Source organism: Carassius auratus, chromosome 3 (assembly GCF_003368295.1).
Source record: "Carassius auratus strain Wakin chromosome 3, ASM336829v1, whole genome shotgun sequence".
Taxonomy (NCBI): domain Eukaryota; kingdom Metazoa; phylum Chordata; class Actinopteri; order Cypriniformes; family Cyprinidae; genus Carassius; species Carassius auratus.
Genome location: NC_039245.1, coordinates 29,630,249 through 29,648,405, shown reverse-complemented (window position 1 = coordinate 29,648,405; position 18,157 = coordinate 29,630,249). Strand labels below are relative to the sequence as shown.

The following is an 18,157-nucleotide window of genomic DNA, read 5'->3' as shown; positions in this document are numbered from 1 at the left end:
AAAAAAAAAACATCTACAACACTTGACTTTCTTTTAGTCAGTTTCACATATTTTCTGACTGGCATTGCTTTATTATGCACATACTTTCAGAGACAAGAAAAGAAACAGTTCCACTAATGTACAACCAATAAAAGAACAAGATATTAAGTATGCTGTTAAAATGACTTCTTTTTAACATGAGGCAGATCAGTTTAGAATAAAGATCATCTTGAAGGGGTTAGAGACGCCATCTGATGTTTGTGTGTGTGTGTGTTACAAACTTGCAGCGTTCACGACATCCATCGAAACCATCCACAGGCTGTCAACAGTTTTTACAACCACAGTCTAAAAATAGACTTGCCTTGTCTGCCATTGATCCAGTACTCAATTCTGCTCTGTAATTAACAGAGAATGAAACTGTGGCTTTGAGATCGACTGATTAGTTCTGCGCAGTCAGGTCTGAACCCCTGGCTATGCTTCTCTGTGAAGATCCACATAGAGCATTAAAGACAAATGGACGTGAGTACTTTGAACTTCATGCAGTACTTTGAAACACCAGCCTGTTTGTTTTAAATAGATTGGTGATATGCAAATGGCAGTACAGTTGACATCTCATTGGCTGTTATATTATATGACAGGAGCCAATGTTTACACCAATCTACCGCATAAATCATTAGCAAGGAATCCACAACACTGATCCTAAACGCAGAGCTTCTGAAGTATTTCTAGAATCGCATACATGGAAGCCAGCACTGGAATGTCACATGATCTTAGAGCACTTCAGAGCAAAGCAGAGCTGAAAAACTGCTATGTGACCTCAGTAACCTCTGCTAAAGCCAGCAAGTCTCTTAACCGAAGAAAAATAAATGGCAGTTACATATTCACTCATGCAAACACATCTTAGAAAAATATGAGACAAAAGGATAGTTATGTTTTGTCTTTTTGAATCAGATAGTGTTTGTTTCTCTATGGTACGAGCGACTAACCTGCGTCAGTTTAGTTTTAGGAGGAAAAACTGCATTTGCAAAAATCTAGAGAGATGAGAGTTAGCAGTATGATGAATCTCACAACATGTCCAGGTCATATTTTAACAGAATCTCATTTCTGCCAGCTAAGCTTTGGTGAAACTTTAGATTTTTTTTTTTTAAATAAAAAGGCAACATAAGTCATAATTATGACAAAGTATATTTGTTTGTCATAATTTTCACTTCTCAATTATGACTTATGACTTCATAATTTTGACTCCCATAACTATAACTAATTGAAACGTAATATAAAATGTTAAAATAATAATAAAACAAATCTAAATTATGAGATACTAAGTCATAACTGAGATTAGCAAACTTTCAACTTAAAAATAATAAAATATATAAACTATCAGATCTGTTATAATTGAGATTAATAGCAGTGATTTAATTTATTAATTGGAGATTAAAGTAGACATTTATTATAATTATGATTTAGTGTTTCATAGTAAAAATTATGAGATACTAAGTCAATTATAACAAAGCAAAACTCAATTTTGACTTATTATGGCTTACAATGTCAATTTTGATTTGAGGTACTAAGTGATAATTACGATTCAGAATTGAAATTATGACATCAATAACAAGGCAATAGAAATACTGTATCAATTATGACTTAGTATTGTGTGTTTTTTTTTGACATAACTTCTCATAATTATGATTTACCAAAGTATGACTATCTTATGTTGCAGAAATGCAAAAATGTATTCTAGTACCATTAATATTTTTTGCATCGTCAACACATATTTTCACTAAATCTCACAAGTTCAATGTGTCAGGATGATTTGATGTTATTTTTGGTAATTCTCATAATTGTCAGTGGTGAATCTCATTACTAATACACAGTCATTTTTAAATCATGATATCAGAATAAAGGCAGTACAACAAATATTATCATGCAACTACTTTACAGTTTAAATGACTTTCTTTTTTTGCATTACAATAATGAGAAACAGAGCAAAGAAACACATTTAACTCTCATAATGTCACAAAAAAATGTAATGGTCTAAACCAGGTTTGATTTTCTTTAAGCAAAATATCAAAATATGATCTAGAGAGTTTTGTGAGATTGATCAAGTTAAGAGACAAAGGTTCCCCACCAGCTCCATCTGTAGCATCTCCTCATTTTATTTAAAGAGACGGGGAGAGGAGGGGGACCCAAGAAAGCCGAATGCTTTAATATCTGTGGAACATAGTGAAGTGAGAGCAGGTGCAGGGTAATGGAGCCAGAGACAGCAGGGTGAGCGAGGGTTGCATGTAGTGTGCTGGACCTGGAGGGAATATGATCAGTCAAATGAAATGAGCTGAGCCTCTGGACTGCCCTGAGGAGCCTGCGCCGGCTGCTGTTGAGACTGCTGCTGTGGACCGCCGGGGGGAGCCATCTGTTTAAATACATCAACAGACTACATCATTCAGATTTCAATAGGGATTGAAACACACTGCCATTCAAGAGATTGGGATTAGAAAGTGTTTTCATGGTTTTTAAACAAGTCTCTTATCACACAATAACATTTCTACATAAATATACTGACCTGCTGGTACATAGGCTGCTGCCCAGGCATGTAGGGCTGCTGGGGAGGCATGTTGGGGTCTTGTCCTGGAAGAGCGTTCATCATATTCTATAAAAGAAGATAGATACCAACAATCACTGACAGCCTTCAGACTTTCCATCCCATATGGTTTTTGTAAGTAGGGAAAAACATCGGGACACAACCTCTGTTCTGATGCAGTAAAACGTACCTGCATGTTGTATGGCTGGTAGCCCATGTAGGCGATACCGTTGGTGGGGGGAGCCTGGGACATAGGGGGCAAACTCTGAGCTTGAGAGACCACGTTCTATAGAGAGAACATGGAAACATTCACACCGAACCTCAAAATTAACTGTACACCTCATTAAGCAGACTTCCTGAAGGAAATAACTATGGAAGCCCATTTCTGCCACTAAATAAAAAAAAATAAAAAGGTCATTACAACTGTTTAACTCACAGTTTTGACTTTTTTCCGTCAAAATCGTAAGTTTACATCTCGTAATTCTTACTATATATTCTATTCTAGAATTTGTGATGTAAACTTGCAATTGTAATAAAAATAGCAAATTTAAAAAGTTTTTTATTTTTTTATTCAGTGTAGGAATCAGGACTCATAACAGTACTTGTGAAGAAGCAAAATGATATGAACATTTCAGTTGAGTGTAAAGATCTTGGATCTCCTGACCTGGTAGCCCTGTGTGGGGGTGGGCTGATAGTTAGTGTAGGCGGGGCTGCTTGTGGGAGGGGCTTGTCCTGGGGCGGCTGGCTGCCCACTGGTGCCTGCATTCTGATACATGTAAGCGTTCACCATGTTGGGATCTAAAAGAAAGTGAGCAGAGAATCTGTTAAATAAAAAAGTTCCGATTTTTAAAAAGAGCGATAGAAAGAGAGAGGTTGTTTTGTTGACCTGTAGCTGGCATGGCCTGGTACGGGCCACCGGCAGCAGTCTGTCCGGGCTGGTTCATGTAGACTCCATGCATGGGCGACCCCTCCACTGAGCCAGCAGGACTGAAGGTCCCAGGATAGCTGGGAGGGCCAGTGGGGGGATACACCACCCCTCCTGCCACATTAGGAGGCAGTGACTGCATCTACAAACAACAACAGCACATTACAAATAGGGCTGCAACAAGGAATTGATCAAATCGGTGAATAATGAAAATAATCAACAAAGAATTTGATTGTCAATTAATCATGTTTGCACACTTAAACGTTAGAGAGTCATGTGATTACTTCTATTTCCATAAAGGATCATCCTGAAATCAAACAGGTCTCTGTTAAACTTCACAGACTGAAGCCGCAATAGAGTTAGAGTGCAACAATTCTGACTAAAAGAAACATTTTGCCAAAAGGTTATTTGATATTAAATTCTATATGTGATAGAAGAAACTTGTGTGTATGTAATAGTGCACACCTGTGCATAGGGCAGGGGGAACGCAGGCATCTGAGCTCTCATCTGAATGGTGTGCTTCTGCTGCTCCAGACGCATCTGTCTCTCCTTCTCCTGCTCCTGCAGGCGCTGGATCGCGAGCTGCCTTTGCATCACCAAGTACTCCTGCAGTAACCAATCACAGTCAGCTTCGTCTCATCACATGATTCTCAGGCTCAAAAGAAAAGCAACTTGCCTGTTTCTTCTGCCTCATGATCTCTAGTTTCTGGGCGAGTTGGATTTGTCTCTGTCTCTCTGCCTCCTCGGCAGCCCGTCTTAGTTTCTCCCTGTGCTCATCTCTCAGAGCGTTCAGTGCCCCCCGCGCGTCACGCACCTGCGCCAGCTTGTCCTGAAGACCCTCGTAGTACACTGACCACGAAAGGAGACAACATTCACATCACAAGGCACCTTTTAATTCAGAATTGTTGAGGACGATACTTTGAAACGGCAACACACCAAGCTACAATATATTTGTACATTGTGTGTCATTTGGAAGGGGAGCAGTTATCTGCACTGGAAGTTACTAACAAAAAAAACATCAGGTTAACAGCAAATCTAAATATTATAAAGTTAAAAATAATAATAATAAATATATAAATTAATTTATTCTGATGTTTACATTTTAACTGATTAATGTTCCAATATTTTACTTCTAATTATTTTTGTAAATATATTAAACTTTTCTTTGCAGCAGTTGAAATGCATGTGATATTGGTCTTTATTTTGATCATTAAAATGTATTAATTATCAAATTATTTGTTTCTGAGAAATAATATGAACTTATTGGAGCAGTATATTTTGGGAAATCAATTGTATTATTTTATAAAATAGTATCTAAAAAAATATTTGCAGCAGTGTTATTCACTTATCTTTAAATTAGTGTTAGATATATATCTCAAATATGGTGTTTTTCACTACTTGGCATTAATAAAGGAGATTTTGGCCCTCATTTCCACCTATATTTAGCACTGCGTGAATGTTGATAGCAGGTGGAAACACACGTGACGTGACTCACATCTCTTCTCATCCAGCTGGTTGAGGATTTCCAGCAGCTGTGGGTGCATGTTGTTGATGGACTGAAAGAGAGAGAGCACAGCGCTATCGTTGGTGATGCTGCGGCCGCGCATGTGGTTGCTCTTCATGCGGTTGAGGAAGGTGGTGACGGCATTCTGCAAGGCCTTCAGGAACTGCTCATGGTTCTCCTCAGATTCTCCATTCTGATATTGTTGCTGAAGAGACAAATGAAAGACATTCAGTGCCGAACATGATTAAACAAAATAATGTATGATTGACCATTTTCAGTGCTCCAAGTACCTCTACTATGTTGATGGGTTGGACTGAAGCGTGGCTTTCCACTGGTTGGCTGATTGGGACGGGCTCAGCCAGTGACACTGGAGCAGGAGCAGAGGGGGTGGGACTCTTCCGAACCTCTTCCTGTTTCTTCTCCCAGTAAGTTCTATTTAGGTAACGAGCCAGCTGAAAAGAATGAAAATATTATTTAAAATACACTTATTGGGTTTTTGATGTACTACCACTCAAAAGTCTTAGGTCATTTCTTTTTTTATTAATGTTGGTTGTATTTAAGTGCATGTTATTTAATGGTGGATGCAGATTAAGCATTTAACAATACAATAACTCCTTTTACCACTCAAAAAAAAAAAAAAAAATTTATATATATATATATTGTATGCATTATTTAAAAGCTTTTCTGTGTGCATTTTTTTTTTATAAGTCCTAAAAAATTTCTATTTCAAATACGGTAACTCTGCTTGTGATCTAATTATGAAAGAACCCTGAAAAAAGGTGTCAGAGTTTCTGCAAAAATACTAAGTAACAAAACTGATTACAACATTGATAATGTGAACTGTTTCTCAAGCAGCAAATCAGAATATCAGAATGGTTTCTGAAGGATCATGTGACACTGAAGAGTCATGATGCAGGAAATTCAGCTTTGATCACAGGAATAAATTACAGAACAGAAACAGTTATTTAAAAATATAATAGTATTTCATATTACTATTAAACAATTTTTGATCAAATAAGTGCAGCCTTGGGGAGCATAACAGATTTTCAAAAATGTTTTTTCCATGAAAAAAAAATAAAAAAAAAATTGAACAATAGAGTACAAATTATATTAGTTTTAACATGTACTGTACTGATACAAATTCTAAATTTAATAAACCATTTTTAGAGGAACTCAAAAATGGTTTCACCTCAGGGTCCACGTCTTCAGCTGATGGAGCCGATGAGTTCTGAGAGGTAAAGAGAGACAATTTACCCACTATGATAAATTTAGAAAAGGCATTTAAATCAATTAGTTAAATGCATGTTTCTTACCACAGTGGAGTAGAGAGTGCTGACAGGAGGGGCAGAGGAAGTCACAGGGGTGGGATCGACTTTGGGGTACGCAGAATAAGTGTTCTTATGTCTCTGTCAACAAAAACAATCATCATGTGACCCTGTATTTCTGCTGACAGAACAGCTGGCTGATAGATGTTAGTGTCCTTACCATCCTCTCCTTCTCCTCGGCCTCACTCTGAGACAGTGCGATGGCCAGCTGCAGCTCCTCTTCTTCCTGAAGCGCAGCCTCGTCTCTCTTAGGAGGCATCTGAGGAGCAGAGCAGCAAGACCAGGTCAAGAAGAAACAACGAGAAGGTGAGGAGGGGGGGGGGATACACATCTGAATTCAATGTTCTTTTAATTTAAATATTACCAGTGCATAAACATCATCAATTTGGCCGACATATTTATTTACGTGTTATGTTATTTCAAACGTTTAAGTTTTACGTGTAGATTTTACAGATTTATTAGGAATGATTAATTATCAGTAGTTAATAAGGGGTCAAATCACTGGCTTCAACTGATTCGGAATGAAAAAAAAAAATAAACACACACCAACACTGATACAATCACTTACATACTGTGCATCTATTTTAAAGGTGAAGAGTGTAATTTCTACACTATTAACAGCACCAAATGAAAAGTCAATATGTCTGTTAGCCTAACATAACATTTCCTCTATTATTGGTTTGAATCTGATTAACTCATATATATATATTTTTTTATTTTTTTATTTAGGAGTGGATTAATTTGTTCAAACATGACAGCTGAGTCATTTATATTTTTCCAAAAGATTTCCATTTCATATAAATATTCTTTTGATATTTCTCATAAAAAAAAAGAAAAAAAAAAGTTCTCAACATTTCTAATAGTACGAAATATGGGCAGTAAGAAATGAGCAGCAAAGCAGGATTTTAGAATGATTTCTGAAGGATCATATGACACTGAGTAATGATGCAGTAATTCCAGGTGGTTATTTTAAACATTTTACTATATTACCGTTTTATTTGTATTTTTTTTTAAACTTCATTTTCAATTAAAAATGCAGCCTTGTTGAACAGACTTTTTTTTTCAAAAACATAAAACTTATCATATGATCATAAATGTACTATTCCTACAATAACCAGCCATTCTATTTAGTCATACCAGTGGCAGAGAAATGAAACACTTCACCTTTAAATACAGCGTTTCTTACTGATTAGAGTGGGATTGACAGTTAGCAGACAGTAATAGTAGCTCTCGACTCATGAGCCTCAAAATTGCTTTGCATTCAGGGTCTAAATAAACCTGGGCATGGACGATAAACTACTGGTTCATTGTCTGTTTCAATAAATTTGGTGGTTTGCTCCATAATTGTGACGCCCATGAGAGTGAGCCCTCTATGAAATGCAACTACTTACTGATTCGGTGGGCACTACCTGAGACTGCTGGGACAGAGGGCTGGTCAGGTACTCAGGGGGAAGCTCGGGCTGCCCAGCGCTGGCGGCCTTCCCTTCAGCTTTCCTAGGAGGGGGAGAGAGGGAGGGGTGGCTGGTGAGGAGGAGGGGTTAGGAGACACACACATCCTGGTAAATCTCTAGGCGTCAGCAGGCTTATGAACATGAGAAACCCAAGGGACAACTCCAAGAGGATATTACACAGATATAAAGACTAGGGCCGGGACTTTAACGCGTTAATTGAGATTAATTAATTACACAAAAAATAACGTGTTAACTAAGATTAATTAATTACAGAAAAAAAAAAAATCCCGCATTTTTAATAACTTATTTTTGCACCGCGGAACATTTCTCACTGGATGAGTTTCGGCGGACCGATTATACTGGAGCACCAACTAGCATTCGCATATCACTGCAGCAGCACATCGAGTCTCAAGTATCATCTCAACGCAAAACATATAGCAGCTAGCGTGGACTTTACACTTTATGTTGAACTATGTATTATTTTGTTGGTGCAACAGTTTATGTTGAACTCTTTATTGTTTTGGCCAAGGTTATTGAGAGTTGGACTTAGTATGTTATGGCCTCTGAAGCAACAGAGAGATGTTTTCTAATAGTCAGTGTTTCCAGTGTTCTGAATGTAATTGACAGTATTGAGTTTTACTTAAAAAAACACTTTACAGAAGGTTCCAGCACCTATAAGCTTCCTGAATTTCTGAAATGTACTATTTCTAAATTGTTTCTAAATATGCTATTGTCACACTTCATGGCAAAAATTGCACTGGTCTGCTAGACTTGGTTGAACAAAAATAAACAATATTTTGTTGCTTAAGCTTATATATTCAGTCATTATTCAATGGTATACTATAAATCCATGTGAAAAAAAATTACTTCTCACTGTTCCCAGGTCAAATATTTATCTGCGATTAAAATGCGATTAATTTCGATTAATTAATTACAAAGCCTCTAATTAATTAGATTAATTTTTTTAATCGAGTCCCGGCCCTAATAAAGACCTTTTGTTTTATAACAAAAAGAGCAGCACATTGGTAGGTTTTTGTCTTTTTCACATATACTCACTTGTTGAGAAGCTCGAAGCAGGGCTCACACACACGCACCTCCTTCTCAATGCCAAACTTGGGAATGGTAGAGTACTTCGAAGAGCACTTAGCACAGAAAATCTGCCCACATGCCCTGCAGTGGTGCTGAATGAAGAGCCACCAGCAGTTACGCATCATTATACTCCATAAACATTATATAACTAATGACAGTAGATTTTCAAAGGAGTGGTGTGTACCTTTCGGTTTAGAACACCAAACTGAACCCTGCATCTGTGACAGTCCTCTGCATCCACCCAATCAGGGGCCTGGAAGAGAGAGAGAGAGAGAGAGAGAGAGAGAGAGAGAGAGAAAAAGACAAACCCATGACAAATCAAACATCTCAGAGTGTGTGAAACATACTTGATTTACTCAACAGTTATTCTCACCCTTTCTGCTGCAAACATGGCATCGCTCTCCTTGAATTCCGGGAAGACATGACCTGAACAAGTATAAGTGATTGATTTCTTTAAAAAAAATTCACAGCTTGTCATCTTATTTTGACTCACATTTGAAAATGAATCGGGTGTTTTTGCGATTAAAATTGCATTAGGCATTGGAAAGTATTTGGATATAATTTGCAGCAGGGCATGATGCATCATATCAATCTGGTTCTGATAAATTAAAAAATGGATGCCCTTAAGAAATGCATTTCATGTTTAAGAACCTGAATAAAACTTACCTTCCACCTTCAGGATCTGATAGGTGTCCTGGACCACTTTATACTTGGGCTCGTTGCGGAAGGCGTGGGACCAGGCCTGGATCAGATAAAGGATCTTGTTCTTCACATTCGGTTCGGTTTGTTTCTGAACACAAGAGTGTCACATTCAGTCACTGAAGGCTTAAAAAAAAAATCGAAGCTGTGAAGTCAGAACTCAGAAGTCCCCTAACCAGGTAGTTAATAAAAAACACACAAAAAAAAACACATGATAATGGAAAAATCTAAATTGTTTTGAGCACTCAGTGTGTTGTTTCTGATTTCTGCTGGAACTTCCCTCAGCCGAATAAACATGTGACGTGATGACACAATCAGGAAGTACAGTGCAGCGTGAGTCACTGGGCCGAACCCACTTGGAAAGATCATAAAGGCAGGGCCAAAGACTTCTCTTAAAGCAACGGTCACAGATTTTAGGTTGGGTTTCGCAGGATTCACCTTGAACAGCTCCTTCAGCTCTTCCATTGTCTGCTTACAGGCCACTTCATCATGAATCGTCTGGCCACAGTTCTTCACAACTGACTCCAGAACCTGTGGACAAGCAAAGGCTAACTTACACACATCACCTTGACTGATCGAGGCATAATACAAAACAATATCATATATATGAATAAATAAAATCTTGTATAATTTATGAATAAAGTCAATAAGAGTACAGACTCGTTCATACCAAAGACGATAACTATAATGATTAAGTGAGAATAGGGAAGTCCTCACCACAAACGATAACAACATAGAGAAACGATACTATTGGAATCATTTTCAGAACAAGCTGCGATCATCAGATTCCCCATGACTTTAAAGAGTAAGCCACAGTCACAGACGACAAAAGTGCAGTGGGAGCTTATAGTGAGCGTTGGTGTGTTTCCATTACATAGAATTGTAACTTTTTACTCATATATAGTACTGTACTGTTATTTACAATACTATTTAATTATTTCATAATTAGTATATTTTGTAATAACTTTATATTTAAATATATTTTGTATTTTTTATTCATTTTTATTGTTTGCTTTATTTAACTATTTATACTATTGTCTGAAAATCCCTGGTTTACAGTGCTCTATATCTGTAGATAAACTACACTTACCTCAAGAGCATAGAGCGCTACGTGTGGATTTTTGTCATTGAGTTTTTTCTTGATGGCAACAATTGCATTCTTAGCCCTGGTGGCGGGAAACAACAGAACAGTTTCTAAGAAAGTCGAAGCCATATTTATCACAACACAATCTTCCACGGACATGCAATCACATAAGAACTGTTTTATCTTACTGTGTATCTCCTTGCCGAATGAGGTCACATATCTGCAGAATGGACTCCCAGTCTGTCTCCAGCAGCAGCTGACTGGTAGCCTTATCTGTCAAAGATTAAAAGAGCACATGTTTTATTAGCAAGTGTTATCTGAATCAATTAGCTAAAGGTCTGTTTACTAAAAACATGAGAAAGGAAAGGAAGCAGAACAGACTAAGGTATAGCAATATCTCTCTCTTCACTGGTACATACGAACCTGAATCCAAAAATAAATAGAAAATTCTAAATATTCAAGACATGTTTTCCAATAAATGAACACAAGAAAGACGTGTGTAGAATGTGTGTGTGTGTGTGTGTGTGTGTAGCAGGATGTTACTGTTATGTGATTAACCTAAAAAAATGGGCAATATTTCCTCTTTCTCTTTATACAGAAGCACTCGATTACACGAAAAAAAAAAACGGGAAGAGACAACCTTGAATAACGGGAATACCTTCAAAATCCTAAAATTTAAATTTTCCAAAAGGTGTGAGCAACTGCAAAACATAAATATTGATTTGAAGCGCCATGGCAATGTATACACGCCTCTTTAATTGTGCGGTATAATTGTCTGCTTTACAGCGAGATTTGGTGAAGAAAAAGTCAACTAATTCATACACACTAAGCACAAAGTACGCAATATAAGCAACACATATATGATTTATTATTTTACGTAGCTTGTGAAAAGAGGCCCGAGAATATCTTTAGCTCTGGTGCTAACTAGCTTACGTTACGTAAAATACTGGATTTGTCAACTGCAGTTACAACACCATACGGTTTAACTGTAAAAGATCTTCGCAATGTCATGTTTATGTTCATATCACAGGCGTGTTAAAGCTCCGGTGCGTTAAATAAAGACAATACGTTACATGTTATATTCCCGTCACGATTCAAGCTGTGCTAGCGTTAGCAATAGCAGACACACTTCATCTATGTGTCGGCGATACATCGGTCTGTCATTAGAAATAAACACTGAAAACATGAAATATAACACATACCCAACAGTCTCTCAAACGTTCCGCCGCCTTTGCCCATTTCTGATCTCTGATATCGGGACGCGCTGTGTCTGTTTTGGTGTTGTTCACCTGTGTGAATAAGCGAGTTTCACTTCCGGGGAGGCACGCGCATGCGCGCACGATATGAAACAAATGTCCGATAAAAGTCCAATTGACAGTAACATTATTTATCTTTTGAAATTTTTATTTGTTTTCTATCTATCTATCTATCTATCTATCTATCTATCTATCTATCTATCTATCTATCTATCTATCTATCTATCTATCTATCTATCTATCTATCTATCTATCTATCTATCTATCTTTTATTATTATCTGCATTGTTTTATTATTATCTGATTATTATCTTATGATTTATACTGTATATTTTTTGCAAACAATGGCCTATCTTAAACTCTCTTGTACATTTGTAAGTAATGTGAAATAGCTAGCTGAATGTAACACTCGTCTCTTATGTAAAAATAAGCCCTGGTGCCTTATCCCTTTTACTCCAGCAGTCAAGACAACAATAACCACTTTTCTATATTTTACAACGCCGGATTTTCACTCGTAGCATTAGGTCATACATGAGTCACTACCTGGCGCAGTAAACAATGCAGCTATTGTCAATGTTGTCCTGGTGGTGCAACATACAGTGGTATTGTACTGCTGTCTGTAGAAGCAGCCCCCATAACAACAGCCAGAGATGCTCAGAGACAACACAAGCCAATAATAGCTTCATTTAAACTGTTTATATGAGAGGTAGAGGTTTATCTGATGTGAAATTAAACCACACCATGCTCGTTTTGAGAACTGAACTGGGCTGGAGGAGGACATCTCTGAAACAACAAAGAACGAACTTTAACTGATAAAATGAATTTTCTGTTTAACACGGTTAAAGCTGCTTTGACACAATGTGTATTGTATAAAGCATTATATAAATAAAGGTGACTTGACTTGACTTATCTGGAATTAAATGTGTATCAGATTCTGCAAATCCAAAATTTGTTAATTACCTTTAACTTGATGACCTTAAAGATTTATTTATTTGTTAATGCTAGCATCTTAAAGTGATAGTTAACCTAAAAAAAATAATAATATGCCATTAGTCATAAGACTATAGTCTATTTTATAAACACAAATGAAGATATTTTAAATTAAATCTGAGAGATTTCTGACCTTTCATTAAAAAAGTCCATGTCACCAAAACTCTGACAAATTTTCATGAAGACTTTGTTAAAGTAATCTATATGAATTAATTAATCCAAGTCTTCTGAATAAACATGATCACTTGATTAACAGGTTTAATTTAGTCTTTTATTCACATATAAACATTGATCAACGCACAAACGTGGAGCACATCAAAAATGGTAAACTATACTTGTTTGGATGAAGTCATACAAGCTTTGTAAATTATGAAAGAATTTTCTTTTTTTTTTTTTTTATAGAACTATCCCTTTAAGTAACATGAGTGACATCATCAAACATATTTATAAACAGACAGATCTCCAAAAAAATCTGAGACGACACTATAAAGGATTTAAGGTTTTATTATTGAATAGCAAAGAAAGACAGATTTATAAGTGGACATTAAAGGTGGCAAGGAAACTTGATTTCACATTTCAATTTACTACCTCCATCACTCTACAGAAATATTCTGAATGATAAAAAATAGATTAAAATGAACTTGAATCTATCACAATGGGAAACTCTAGAAGAGAAGGTTTTCGGGGACTGGTGTGTCGATGCTGGTCATTAAACATAACCCTTGACCTGGGCTGGTCCACCCGCTCGACGTGGGCTGCTCTCGCCACTGCTAAATGTAGGAGAAGAGGGAATCCCAGGGGGATTGGACCCTGCGTAGAGGAGAGATCCACCGATCAAAAGCAGAGCTGAACCTCCCCAACCTAGGTAGAGCGCAGGGCCGAGCTCACGTTTGTGAGGAGCTGCCACATATGGGTCATAGAAATCCCTGATGATGGAATGGGCTGTCCAGCAGACAGGTATGAGGATGAGGAACCCAGCGATGAAAAAGAGCACACCAGACACGCGGGCCAAGCGTGCCTTGGGGCTTGGGAGGCCCACGCACTGTGTGCACTTGACACCCAGAACACCCAGAGTGAGTGCCAGGGTGCAGATGAGTAACGCGAGAACCGTCAGACCCCGGGCAGCCTTCATGTCACTAGGAAGAGCCAGCAGGCTGTCATAGACCTTGCACTGAATCTCCCCTGTACTTTGCCAGATGCAATTCATCCACAGGCCCTCCCATGTGATCTGTGCCGTTACAATGTTGTTTCCGATGAAGGCAGTGACCCTCCACATGGGCAAAGTGCACACCAGGAAGCCACCCACCCAACCCATGATGGACAGGACCAAGCCAAACAGCTGCATGCCGGTAGTTGCCATGGTGAATCTTTTCCAAGAATGATCACTTGGAAGAGTCCAGTGGATAGCACAGACAGAAGCCTTCAATTGACTTCAACGCCAGTAAGAATTGCAAAGACAAAGTCTTTCCAAAGCGAGTTCCAATAAATAAAGAGAGTAGGCTGACAAGTGGACCTAAAGACTGGAACAAATATAATGTGTATAAGTTACAGAAAGTTATTCTTTGTTGTTACAGTACATAAACTCTAAAAACACACACAGAAAGGACTTAAATTCTGGACTCATCAAAATGTAATGTGCTTAAACCAGTCATGTAGAATCCTGCTCCTGGACGGCCACAATCCAACAAGTTGTAATTAAACTCACCTGATCCAGCTAATCCAGGTCTTCGGGATCACTGTAAACTTCCAAGCAGGTGTGTCGGTGCTAAACTCAGGAACATGGCTCTCCAAGAGCAGGATTGGACACACCTGTCTTAAAGAGAAGTTCTGAGCTCAAGTTAAGCCAGGTGTTACCAATCCTGCTTCTGGAGTGCCAATGTCCTGTAGAATTCAGTTCCAACCTGCCAAAACACACCAGACCTTGATTAGCTGGAACAGGTCTGTTTGACCAGGGTTCGACATAAGTTTAGCTTTGTTTTGGAAACTGGACCTTCTGGAACTCTCAGGACTCCCCTGGGATAAGCTCTATCAACAGCTTCTGTGGCATATGCTGCAGGAAAATGTCTTAAATGGCTTGTAATTGGGGTAGTACCCTCAAAGGGACAACTTTATACATTACTCCTAAAGTTACTCCTAGAATTTAGAGATAGATAGGGCACAAATAGGTCCCTTTCAGGGGACTATCCCAGTGACAAGCTATTGTTCCCTTGGTGGAATTACTTTTTTGTAGGACAAGCTTCTGATTTTCCATCCCAGAGATTGTTAGTTTGAGTAGAAAATCTTTTTATCCAGGAAACATGCCACTTTCTGGTATTAATGCGTGTGTCGTTTGTTTGGTTTAGTGGTATTACATGGTTATGATGGTAAAGATTGGATTATACAGAAAGGTTATAAGATAAGGTCAGTAAGAGATTTATGACACCAGTCACATGTTAACAAGTGTAATGTATAATGCTGCCCACACATACAACTTTCAAAGTCGTTGGATTGCTGTTGGTTTAACACTACACAAGTGTCTGTCATTGCTGAGGTCTTTTCCAGTCAAAACACATGGCAGGATTTGGAGTCACAGACAAGACCAGATATTTAACCTGCTAAATATCTCTTGGGCATCTGCAATGTAACATTTTCAGATCGTCATTTCTACTTTTTTTTGCTTTCGACTTCAGGCTTTTGCCTCACTTATATAAAATTGTGAAAATCAGCACTGAAATCTTGCAGTATAAAATAGTGTTTATTTTATTGTTCAATTCCTGGTCCTATGTGCTTCTATTATATCATACCATATTGTGATTAATACATTCGTGTTTATGCAGCTTAACTTGTAACACAGAACAGCCCTCTAAATATTCATGTGGTTTTATACATAAATATTTGGGCACTGTTATGTACAGTGAGCATTACTGGATTCACTGTCCATCCGAGAGAATGGGTTCTTTTCACGCTGTGGTGGGTGTAGATCTACGCCTGGTGGGGTGAGTGGATTATCTCAGAAAAACATGAGGAGCCTCTGGACACAAGAAGCTTTCTTTGAATCATTCAGAGTGGGCCAAGCAGACTTGAGTCTGTTTATGTCCATTCTGAATGCTGCTGTAACAGTGCTGCATAAGCATGAAGTCTCAGTTGGAAAACCTCAAGTTTAAAAACAGTCTAGACAAAATTGTTAGTTCTTTTAGTAACATATCAAGCCATTTGCTGAACTAAACTTCTGATTTCCATAATAAATTACTGAAATTGTTGTTACCTGATGGGCGACAACAAAGTCTCTGTAGTTTAACTCCTTCCACAGTCACTCATCTGCTAATCCTCCACCTTCTTGCTTTGGGTAACTTCGATCTGGATACAGAGCTTGACCCGAAATGCCATAAACCTGTGATGGAGGTAAAACCTACAGATTCAGACCTCTGAATAGGCTCAGCTAGAGTGAATGTCACTTGGGTTGTACGATTCAGAGGCAAAGACAGGAGTGAAGTGCTGCCCTCTGGGATGCCAGCTCGGGTCTGTGTAGCGGTGGGCAGAAGCATTCTCTTATGTGCGTGTTTTTGTCAGTGTGTGAATGCGTTAATGTGTCTTGAGTGTGTCTCCCAGTGCCTGGTGTACCAACACAATGACTCGCTGTTCTCTCGCCCTCGCTCTCCTCCATCCCTAACCTAGTCCTCTTTTTCATCCATTGCCTTCTTACTCCTTGAAGTGAACTCTGTTGTTTCTTACTACCTTTCAGTCATTTTGCTTTCATAAAAGTTCATTCATGTCTCATGACAATGGCATATGTGTAAAGTTACATATAGCATTTAAGGAATAAATAAATAAATACATAAATAAATAAAAGAAAGGAAAAATAATTCTGGATTTGAATCTTCTACATTTTCAAAAGAATTGGTTTTGTTTATTTAAATAAAAAACGCATCATCATAATTTGATTGTCGTAACCTTTATAAATTGTAATAATAACAACAACATTTCACCACCGTGATGCTGGGATGTTGTGGGTTGCTGAGATCATTTAAAATAATAATAATAATAATAATAATAATAATAATAATAATAATAATAATAATAATAATAATAATAATAATAATATGGCTTGAAAACATATTCTTCCTTAATTCACTTAATTTTATTTAGAAGAAAATTATGACAATGAATTATAACTTCACAGCTAAGTATAAACTATCATATTAACATTTAATCATTGAGAACTTCTATATGCATTTGTGTGTGGCGTGTGGGTGCTGAAAAACGAGCACCGTGGGAACTGTCGGGTCTCTCAACGCCCCATCTGTAAAGTAAAGAGATTGGCTGATGTTATAAACTGTGTTATTACAAAATTCTTATGAAATAATTAGTGTAGCTATGCCAAAAAAAAAAAAAAAAAAAGGATCTGTGCTGTGAGTTCTACAAATATTACAGTACAGTAGTTTACAAAAGTTATTCAATAGGGTGGTTTAATAATACACGGTAAAAGAGTACACCTGAAAATTAAAACTTAGTTGAAAATAAGGTAAATGCTGTGTCAAAATTTTGTAGATGCTAAACTTATTTGAGTTGGCACATGCTACTTTCATGAACAAGCTATAGCAGTATTAAGAAAAAGGTCTTCTAGATTATGAAAAATATAAAGCTGTGTCACGCGGATATGTTTTAGAATTCATCAGAAATATCTAAATATGTGTTCCAAACATGAATGGAGGTCTTATGGGTTTGGAACAACATGAGGGTGAGTAATTAGTGCCAGAATTTTCATTTTGGGGTGAACTAACCCTTTAACTGTAGACCTTCATGTATTTCTCATGACTGCTGACTCCTGCTTTTAAAGTCACTTAAACTTTGAGTGAAACATAATTCGTTTATAGTCTAAATTAAAAAAAAATAAAATAAAAAAAAGTTTTGGAGAAATGTAATCAGCGCAGTGACACTTAAAATAATAATAATAATAATAATAATAATAATAATAATGAATGAAATAACCTTCCAATTTCTGCATTTTAAAGATTTCCAAATTTCTATAACAAATGTCCTTTAAACTGAACAGATTAGTCTTTTAATAATAATAATAATAATAATAATAATAATAATAATAATAAAACAGTAATATACTGCAAGTGTATACTTTAAAAAGAAAATCCATGTTGTTTTATTTGTAACAGGGGAACTTACAAGATGGTCATCAACTGGTAAATCATTTTAGAGGACAAGTATGCAGTGTATGGGATAATGTGATGGCTTCAAGTTGGGAAGGGTACATTTGTAATAGGTCAGGGGTGGGTGGGGGTTGGTTTGT

At 37.3% G+C, this 18,157-nt stretch overlaps 2 protein-coding genes across 7 annotated transcripts; both read right to left on the bottom strand.

Annotated features, from left to right (window-relative positions):
- Window positions 1-27: 27 nt before the first annotated feature.
- On the bottom strand, window positions 28-11,979 carry LOC113053626 (hepatocyte growth factor-regulated tyrosine kinase substrate-like). 5 transcript variants are annotated; one of them, XM_026218818.1, is made up of 21 exons: window positions 11,834-11,979; window positions 10,820-10,904; window positions 10,638-10,713; window positions 9,986-10,078; window positions 9,515-9,638; window positions 9,222-9,274; window positions 9,033-9,101; window positions 8,816-8,940; window positions 7,700-7,829; window positions 6,469-6,567; window positions 6,297-6,389; window positions 6,173-6,211; window positions 5,274-5,435; window positions 4,975-5,188; window positions 4,156-4,328; window positions 3,945-4,085; window positions 3,441-3,621; window positions 3,219-3,352; window positions 2,745-2,798; window positions 2,537-2,623; window positions 28-2,386 (listed from the first exon to the last, which is right to left on the bottom strand). In XM_026218818.1, exons 1-21 carry the CDS (start codon window positions 11,868-11,870, stop codon window positions 2,291-2,293), a joined length of 2,265 nt encoding a protein of 754 aa, XP_026074603.1. In that variant the 5' UTR covers window positions 11,871-11,979; the 3' UTR covers window positions 28-2,290. The 5 variants fall into 5 exon arrangements, with proteins under 5 accessions (XP_026074603.1, XP_026074581.1, XP_026074589.1 ...); XM_026218796.1 differs by having other exon boundaries at window positions 2,291-2,386; window positions 2,745-2,840; XM_026218804.1 differs by having other exon boundaries at window positions 2,291-2,386; window positions 2,745-2,840; window positions 7,718-7,829.
- Window positions 11,980-13,364: 1,385 nt separating this feature from the next.
- On the bottom strand, window positions 13,365-16,496 carry LOC113053613 (claudin-4-like). 2 transcript variants are annotated; one of them, XM_026218786.1, is made up of 3 exons: window positions 16,121-16,496; window positions 14,582-14,777; window positions 13,365-14,396 (listed from the first exon to the last, which is right to left on the bottom strand). In XM_026218786.1, exon 3 carries the CDS (start codon window positions 14,234-14,236, stop codon window positions 13,586-13,588), a length of 651 nt encoding a protein of 216 aa, XP_026074571.1. In that variant the 5' UTR covers window positions 14,237-14,396; window positions 14,582-14,777; window positions 16,121-16,496; the 3' UTR covers window positions 13,365-13,585. The 2 variants fall into 2 exon arrangements, with proteins under 2 accessions (XP_026074571.1, XP_026074563.1); XM_026218778.1 differs by lacking the exon at window positions 14,582-14,777 and having other exon boundaries at window positions 16,121-16,493.
- Between the last annotated feature and the right edge of the window lie 1,661 nt (window positions 16,497-18,157).